Raw genomic sequence first — 9,158 nt, 5'->3', positions numbered from 1 at the left:
GCGAGATTGGTCTGTCTGTCTGTCTGTCTGTCTGTCTGTCTGTCTGTCTGTCTGTCTGTCTGTCTGTCTGTCTGTCTGTCTGTCTGTCTGTCTGTCTGTCTGTCGGTCGGTCGGTCGGTCGGTCGGTCGGTCGGTCGGTCGGTCGGTCGGTCGGTCGGTCGGTCTGTCTGTCTGTCTGTCTGTCTGTCTGTCTGTCTGTCTGTCTGTCTGTCTGTCTGTCTGTCTGTCTGTCTGTCTGTCTGTCTGTCGGTCTGTCGGTCGGTCGGTCGGTCGGTCGGTCGGTCGGTCGGTCGGTCGGTCGGTCGGTCGGTCGGTCGGTCGGTCGGTCGGTCGGTCGGTCGGTCGGTCGGTCGGTCGGTCGGTCGGTCGGTCGGTCGGTCGGTCGGTCGGTCGGTCGGTCGGTCGGTCGGTCGGTCGGTCGGTCGGTCGGTCGGTCGGTCGGTCGGTCGGTCGGTCGGTCGGTCGGTCTGTTGTGAGCGTGTGTGTGTGTGTCTGTTGTGAGCGTGTGTGTGTGTGTGTCTGTCTGTCTGTTGTGAGCGTGTGAGTATGTATCCATGTTCTGAGTTGTTTGTTGCTTGAAGCTATAGCAATGCTGTGGAGACTGCTGTGGCATCACCCCAATCTCTGGTGTGTAGACTGCTGTGACATCACCCCAATCTCTGCTGTGGAGACTGCTGTGGCATCACCCCAATCTCTGGTGTGTAGACTGCTGTGACATCACCCCAATCTCTGGTGTGTAGACTGCTGTGGCATCACCCCAATCTCTGGTGTGTAGACTGCTGTGACATCACCCCAATCTCTGGTGTGTAGACTGCTGTGACATCACCCCAATCTCTGGTGTGTAGACTGCTGTGACATCACCCCAATCTCTGGTGTGTAGACTGCTGTGGCATCACCCCAATCTCTGGTGTGTAGACTGCTGTGACATCACCCCAATCTCTGGTGTGTAGACTGCTGTGGCATCACCCCAATCTCTGGTGTGTAGACTGCTGTGGCATCACCCCAATCTCTGAGATAAAACTTTTTAAAGAACACTCTGTCTTTGACCTAAATGAGTCTGTCTCTGCTCTCTGCCTCCAGGGATGTGACTTATGAAGATCTGGAGATGCTACTTTATGGGCCTTGGATGAAAACCAAAGTCTTGTCAGTGGTGCAACAGGGTGTTTGGCTCTGATAGCACGACTGAGCACCGAAGGATATAACAGGGAGAAAAACTACAAAAGAACCAGTCATGAAGAGGACTGTGTCAACTGATTCTCTTTCCTCTCATTTCTCTCCCTGTTCTCCTCAAAACAACCATGGACACGCCAAAGCATTATAGACAACGTTTTAAAAGGAATGTATGTTCGAACACAAAACACACAAACCATGCAGACACAGAACAGTGCAGATATGTTGACATGACAGGACCTTACCCTGCGTACAGTCACATGCTCCTTTGAGGGCCTTTTCATCTTGAGTGTAATCTGCATAAAGACATTTCTGCAATGAATACCTATAACAATTATATAAATGGTTAATTATTAAAGCACAAGGTCCTATAGCACCTACATGCACTGTTGACAGTGATTTTAATGCTCATATGAATTGTTATAATGCTCATATGAATACCACTTATATGAATGGTTATAACTCCCATAAGACAGGTCCTACCTGCGCTGATGACAGTGGTGGCCTGCATGTTTTGCAGCAGGCGGGTGATGGCGGGGTCATCGCGGGCGTACAGGGCATAGCGGTTGATGCCCAGGTGGAACTTCAGCCAGCTGGCCTCAGGGTCAAAGGTCACCTGGTGTTCCAGCATTGTCACGTTGAGGGCCGCTGCAGCCTCACTGTACAGCTTCATATGCCTAAGGGGAAGGGGTTGGGGGAGAGAGAGAGAGAGAGGGGAAGGGGTTGGGGGAGAGAGAGAGAGAGAGAGAGAGAGAGAGAGGGGGAGTGGGGTTAGGGTTATGCATAACCTTGCCCTTGCTGTACAACGTCAAATTGTACGCCTGAGGGGGAAAGAGAGGTGGTCAAAACGAGGTCATGGTTAGGGTATGCCAAACGAGTTCTCCTTGAAAACCTGCGATACGCACTGTGAAAATCATACAGTATCAAATCAAACTTTAGTGAAAGCGCCTTTAAAAATCCAACTCCCACTGTCAGGGCAACTGTTGCTTCACAGGACCAACAATAATCCAAACTAGCATATTTCCACAGAGGAGAACAGACTGAGAGGAGCACAGACTGAGAGGAGAACAGACTGAGAGAAGAACAGACTGAGAGAAGAACAGACTGAGAGAAGAACAGACTGAGAGGAGAACAGACTGAGAGGAGAACAGACTGAGAGGAGAACAGACTGAGAGGAGAACAGACTGAGAGAAGAACAGACAGAGGAGAACAGACTGAGAGGAGAACAGACTGAGAGGAGAACAGACTGAGAGGAGAACAGACTGAGAGGAGAACAGACTGAGAGGAGAACAGACTGAGAGGAGAACAGACTGAGAGAAGAACAGACTGAGAGGAGAACAGACTGAGAGAAGAACAGACTGAGAGGAGAACAGACTGAGAGAAGAACAGACTGAGAGAAGAACAGACTGAGAGGAGAACAGACTGAGAGGAGAACAGACTGAGAGGAGAACAGACTGAGAGGAGAACAGACTGAGAGGAGAACAGTCTGAGAGGAGAACAGACTGAGAGGAGAACAGACTGAGAGGAGAACAGACTGAGAGGAGAACAGACAGAGAAGAACAGACTGAGAGGAGAACAGACTGAGAGGAGAACAGACTGAGAGAAGAACAGACTGAGAGGAGAACAGACTGAGAGAAGAACAGACTGAGAGAAGAACAGACTGAGAGGAGAACAGACTGAGAGGAGAACAGACTGAGAGGAGAACAGACTGAGAGGAGAACAGACTGAGAGGAGAACAGACTGAGAGGAGAACAGACTGAGAGAAGAACAGACTGAGAGGAGAACAGACTGAGAGGAGAACAGACTGAGAGAAGAACAGACTGAGAGAAGAACAGACTGAGAGAAGAACAGACTGAGAGAAGAACAGACTGAGAGGAGAACAGACTGAGAGGAGAACAGACTGAGAGGAGAACAGACTGAGAGAAGAACAGACTGAGAGGAGAACAGACTGAGAGGAGAACAGACTGAGAGGAGAACAGACTGAGAGGAGAACAGACTGAGAGGAGAACAGACTGAGAGGAGAACAGACTGAGAGAAGAACAGACTGAGAGGAGAACAGACTGAGAGGAGAACAGACTGAGAGGAGAACAGACTGAGAGGAGAACAGACTGAGAGGAGAACAGACTGAGAGGAGAACAGACTGAGAGAAGAACAGACTGAGAGGAGAACAGACTGAGAGGAGAACAGACTGAGAGGAGAACAGACTGAGAGGAGAACAGACTGAGAGGAGAACAGACTGAGAGGAGAACAGTCAAAGACAATGCAGAGTGTTCTCTGAGGAAAACATTTGTAGTGGCAAAGCCTACACACCACCTCCCTCTTGGAGCTTCCGAGCTGTTCGCCCTCACTTAGGAATCTCCCTTCCTTCCTCTCCTCCTCTCCTGACACTTCTGTATACATATTCCCACAGAAACAGTATGGGCAGGAATCACTCCTGATCCAAAGCAAACATTCAGACCATTGAGGAGGCTGGGGAAGCATGTGGCATTGTTGCATCGTTGTGCCAGTTTTGACTGTGGTGAGTGGGAGTGTTGGTTGTTTCACTGTGTGTAAGGATCATCAGCTGTTGTGGTCAGATGATAGGAGGGGTCGTCAAAGCAAGTGTATTCATTCAGAGTATTCCTGACCCAACTGGCCCACAGTGACATGTCTGTGTAATCAGGAAGGCTGACCACAGACCACAACCAAAGACCACAAACCCACAGACCACAACCAAAGACCACAAACCCACAGACCAGAGACCAGGGAGCAAGCAGCTAGCTGCAAAACCACCTCGCCCTCCTCTTTCAGTGCTCTTGACTCAGACTATGATAATGTATGCCACACACATGCAGCATAACCGTAGTGGTTGACCTGGAAGGTCTACAGAATACTATAACTGCCTATTTTCAGCGTCCAGATGAAACAGTCCAAACTGTCCCCAGAAGTCCCCCTAAAAACCATCCATCCTCTCACTAAGTGCATTTCTCTTCTGTTAACAAGCTGCTACAAGATTTTGCAAGACATTCCCACTAAGCCCTAGAGTAACCATTGTTATGTGCATATTTAAAACACAGCGAAGGGGGAGAAATCTTCTGTCTTCATATTTCTTGTGTTTTTCCACCATTGGAGCCCAAACAGGATTTCTCTGAGCGGAATACCCTGGGCTGTGATTGACAGAGTGAAGACAGCGACAGTCTGTTCAGCTCTCACAGGTTTAAAGGGTTTGATCGGGTTTAAGGGTCTTGTTTACCTAGCACAGGGAGATCCAGACATAGACTCTCAATGACATGTGAGTGTTGCTACCAGCCCTCCATTAAATGCTGTTTATGACATCGACTTTAGAGACAGTTTATAGGATTAGTCTTTATGGGAAAATTGCTTGCCGAAGAGAAAAGGTTTTGAGTTGTTGACGTGCCTGTGCTTGAGTGCCTGTGCTTGAGTGCCTGTGCTTGAGTGCCTGTGCTTGAGTGCCTGTGCTTGTTTCTGATTGTGTGAGGGATCCACAGCCGTCGTGTCAGTGACCCTACCCCTCCACCACAGCCAAGCCACAGTAGGGAAAATGTCTAGTCCCACCAAAACTAAATCACAACCATAAAACATTGAGAAAGGTCTAAACTCTGGTCTCTGTGTACTGTACTCACCTCTCCCAGCGCAATACCTTCCTCCTGTAATACTCCATTAGCTCTTCAGACTGCATCAGCCTCTCTTCCAGCCCCAGCTCCGGTGTCTGAATGTTATACAGAGGGTGAGCAAACAGCCTCCCCAGCTTCGAGCCCCAATCTGTGGAGTCGTCCACAGCTCCGACCCCCTTACCCTGGAGGTCTATGGAGGTGATGTTGGAGAACCAGGGGATGGTGAGGCCACTGTACCCAGCAAGGGTGAAGTTAGTCCTCCTGGAGGAGGGACAGAGGCAGGCTCCATTCCCTGGTCCTGGTTGTCTGTGGCGGAGCTTGGGGAGCAGGACGAAGTAGAGGTCAGCGGTGAAAATGGCTGTGAGGGTCACAGCCAGGAGCAGACGATCTCTCCTCATCATCATACTGGGAGGATGGAAGGGTGAGGAGACAGAGAGAGAGAGATGGAGCGGAGAGACAGAGAGAGAGATGGAGGGGAGAGACAGAGAGAGACCAGAGAGAATGATGGAGGGGAGAGACAGAGAGAGACCAGAGAGAATGATGGAGGGGAGAGACAGAGGTCAGATCCGGGTCTCTATCTGTATGTAATCTTCCTGGATGAAGGCGGTCAAAGCCCCAAACGTGTTGGACACAGTCAATGTTCCAGGTTCCAGTTGCTTGTTCTGGCTTAGATCAGATGAGAGACAATGTGTTGCTCACGCCAAGTGATAAGTTGCAATGTGGCTCCAAGCAGAGGTCCACTTGGCTTTGTTAAGAGAGTGTGTGTCCACCTCTTGTCAAAGCAGTATGTAGAGTGCAGTTCAGTTGGCTTCTGTCTTCCTGGTCTTGCTCTGATGGTGTGTGTGTATTTGTTGCACGCTGTAAGTGGGAGGTTGCAGGTCTAAGTCCAGTGTGTGTGTATGTGTGTGAATATCCTGGCTGCCTTTCGTCCTCCTGAACACATTCCTCTGGCTCTGGCGAACGGTGTTCTCTGAGCAAAGAAATCTGAGTGTGTGTTTGTGTTTGGTGTGTTTGTGTCAACAGATTTACAAGTGTTTGTGCATGTGTCTGAGTTGGTCTCTTTGCATGTGTGTGTGGTGTATGTGTGGTGTGTGCGCTAGGTAATCATTCTCATTGTAATTGCCTTGTTTCTGGTCATGTCTCCTGTTCTCCTCTCCTGTTGGGTGTCAGGTGTGAAAACAAACCCTTTCAACAACCTCTTAACACCCCCTCAACACCCTCCCAACCTCCCCTCAACACCCCCTCAACACCCCCTCAACACCCTCTCAACACCCCCTCCACACCCCCCAACACCCCCTCAACACCCTCTCAACACCCCCTCAACAACCTCTCAACACCCCAACAACCTCTCAACACCCCCCCAACAACCTCTCAACACCCCCTCCACACCCCCCAACACCCCCTCAACACTGTCTCAACACCCCCTCAACACCCCCTGAACACCCTCTTAACACCCCCTCAACAACCTCTCAACACTGTCTCAACACCCTCTCAACACCCCCTCTCAACACCCCCTCAACACCCCCCCAACAACCTCTCAACAGCCCCTCAACACCCCCCCAACACCCTCTCAACACCCCCCCCAACACCCTCCCAACACCCTCTCAACACCCCCCAACAACCTCTCAACACCCCCCCAACAACCTCTCAACACCCCCCCAACAACCTCTCAACACCCCCCCAACACCCCCCCAACAACCTCTCAACACCTTCCCAACACCCTCCCAACACCCCCCCAACAACCTCTCAACACACCTCTCAACAACCCCTCAACAACCTCTCAACACCCTCTCAACAGCCTCTCAACAACCTCTTCACACGCCCCCAACAACCTCTCAACACCCTCCCAACACCCCCCCCACAACCTCTCAACAACCTCTCAACAACCCCTCAACACCCTCTCAACACCCCTCTCAACAACCCCTCAACAACCTCTCAACACCCCCTCAACAACCTCTCAACAACCCCTCAACACCCTCTCAACAACCCCTCAACACACTCTCAACACCCCCTCAACAACCTCTCAACACCCCCCCAACAACCTCTCAACACCCCCTCAACAACCTCTCAACAGCCTCTCAACAACCTCTTCACACGCCCTCAACAACCTATCAACACCCCCTCAACACCCTCTCTTTACCTTTCCTTTCCTTTCCTCCATTCTCTCTTCTCTCCACCTCTCTCCTCCTGCACTCTTTCTCCTCTCCACCTCTCTGCTCTCCTCCATTCTTTCTTCTCTCCACTTCTTTCTCCCCTCCTCCCCCTTTTCACTTCCTTCCACCGCCTCCATTTTATTATTCTCCACCCATCTCCTGCAATCTCTCACCTGTTCCTCAACCAGATTCACTCTCTCATCTTCTCTTTACTCTATATCTTCCTCTCCTCTACACTGACCCCTCTCTCTTCCTCTCCTCTACACTGACCCCTCTCTCTTCCTCTCCTCTACACTGACCCCTCTCTCTTCCTCTCCTCTACACTGCTCCTTACTTTTGTCTCCGCTCCGCTCCGCTCTGTTCAGCTCCAAGGCACTGTTCCAACAGCACTTTCCTTCCCGTCCCACTTCCCATGCAGACGCACGCACGCACGCACGCACGCACGCACGCACGCACGCACGCACGCACGCACACACGCATGCACGCACGCACACACACACACAGACACACACACACACACCTCCCCTGCTCCGTCACATTTGCCAGAGGGAGAGAGGGAGAGAGGGAGACAGCAAGGGAATGGTAAAGAGAGCTAGAACAAGTAACACACATGCACAGTCAGACAGTGTCTACAGACAGGCACTCTGCCTTTCTTCTACTGTTTCAGTGAGAAGGTCCTTCAATGGCACTACTAAAAGTCACAGTAGACTGCATTTGTTATTCTAATTCTTTGAGCAGCAAGAAACTCCGAGGGTATTTCCCAGACTGTTGTTACCGTGGTATTTCAGAAACATCAGCCGTGTGTTTGGGTGTGTGTGAGGAACTCTGGCAAAGCTACGCTATGACGTCTCCAACTCATTCTCTGGGCTGTTTCCTCTCTTTCTCTCTCTCTCCAATATCAATATCAATTTAAGGGCTTTATTGACATGGGAAACATATGTTAACATTGCCAAAGCAAGTGAAGTAGATAATAAACAAAAATTAGCAGTAAACATTACACTCACAAAAGTTCCAAAACAATAAAGACATTTCAAATGTCAAATTATGTCTATATACTGTGTTGTAACAATGTGCAAATAGTTAAAGTACAAAAGGGAAAATAAATACATGTAGAGCTTTTTGTTCTATGTTGCTCTGTCTGTATGCTACGTCTTGTTCCATGCTGCTATTGTCTATATTGTAATTGTTTTTAATAACCTGCCCAGGGACTGCGGTTGAAAATTAGCCGGCTGGCTAAAACCGGCACTTTTACTGAAACGTTGATTAATGTGCACTGTCCCTGTAAAAATAAAATAAACTCAAACTCAAACTCAAATATGGGTTGTATTCACAATGGTGTTTGTTCTTCACTGGTTGCCCTTTTCTTGTGGCAACAGGTCACAAATATTACTGCTGTGATGACACAGCAGTAGATATGGGAGTTTATCAAAATTGGGTTTGTTTTCAAATTCTTTGTGGATCTGTGTAATCTGAAGGAAATATGTGTCTCTAATATTGTCATACATTTGGCTGGAGGTTAGGACGTGCAGCTCAGTTTCCACCTCATTTTGTGGGCAGTGTGCACATCGCCTGTCTTCTCTTGAGAGCCAGGTCTGCCTACGGCGGCTTTCTCAATAGCAAGGCTATGCTCACTGAGTCTGTAAATAGGCAAAGCTTTCCTTAAGTTTGGGTCAGTCACAGTGGTCAGGTATTCTGCAACTGTGTACTATCTGTTTAGGGCCAAATAGCATTCTAGTTTGCTATGTTTTTTTGTTAATTCTTTCCAATGTGTCAAGTAATTATTTTTTTGTTTTCTTGTGATTTGGTTGGGTCTAATTGTGTTGCTGAGCTGGGGCTCTGTGGGGTGTGTTTGTGTTTGTGAACAGAGCCCCAGGACCAGCTTGCTTAGGGGACTCTTCTTCAGGTTCATCTCTTTGTTGGTGATGGCTTTGTTATGGAAGGTTTGGGAATCACTTCCTTTGAGGTGGTTGAAGAATTGAATGGGGTCTTTTCTAGATTTCGCATGCATTATTTGGTGTTTCACGTTGTACACTGAGGATTTTTTGCAGAATTCTGCATGCAGAGTCTCTATTCGGTGTTTGTCCTATTTTGTGAATTCTTGGTTGGTGAGCGGACCCCAGAGCAGACAACCATTATGGGTAATGGGTTCTGTAACTGATTCAAGTATTTTTTGCCAGATCTTAATTGGTATGTTGAATTTTATGTTCCTTTTGATGGCATA

The 9,158-nt window shown here is 49.1% G+C and overlaps 1 protein-coding gene across 1 annotated transcript in view; it reads right to left on the bottom strand.

The window, feature by feature from the left end:
- The window catches only part of LOC120046810 (pseudokinase FAM20A-like), a 26,710-nt gene extending 21,081 nt beyond the window's left edge, over positions 1-5,629 (bottom strand). The window contains exons 1-3 of the mRNA XM_038992332.1: positions 4,794-5,629; positions 1,654-1,847; positions 1,416-1,466 (exon numbers count right to left, since the gene is read on the bottom strand). Coding sequence (XP_038848260.1) covers positions 1,416-1,466; positions 1,654-1,847; positions 4,794-5,188 — 640 coding nt within the window. The 5' untranslated portion in view covers positions 5,189-5,629. The remainder of the gene's footprint in view (positions 1-1,415; positions 1,467-1,653; positions 1,848-4,793) is intronic.
- Between the last annotated feature and the right edge of the window lie 3,529 nt (positions 5,630-9,158).

This window comes from Salvelinus namaycush, chromosome 4, assembly GCF_016432855.1.
Source record: "Salvelinus namaycush isolate Seneca chromosome 4, SaNama_1.0, whole genome shotgun sequence".
NCBI classification, from domain to species: Eukaryota; Metazoa; Chordata; class Actinopteri; order Salmoniformes; family Salmonidae; genus Salvelinus; species Salvelinus namaycush.
Note: the sequence above shows the minus strand (reverse complement) of the source record. Positions and strands in the feature narration are given on the sequence as shown.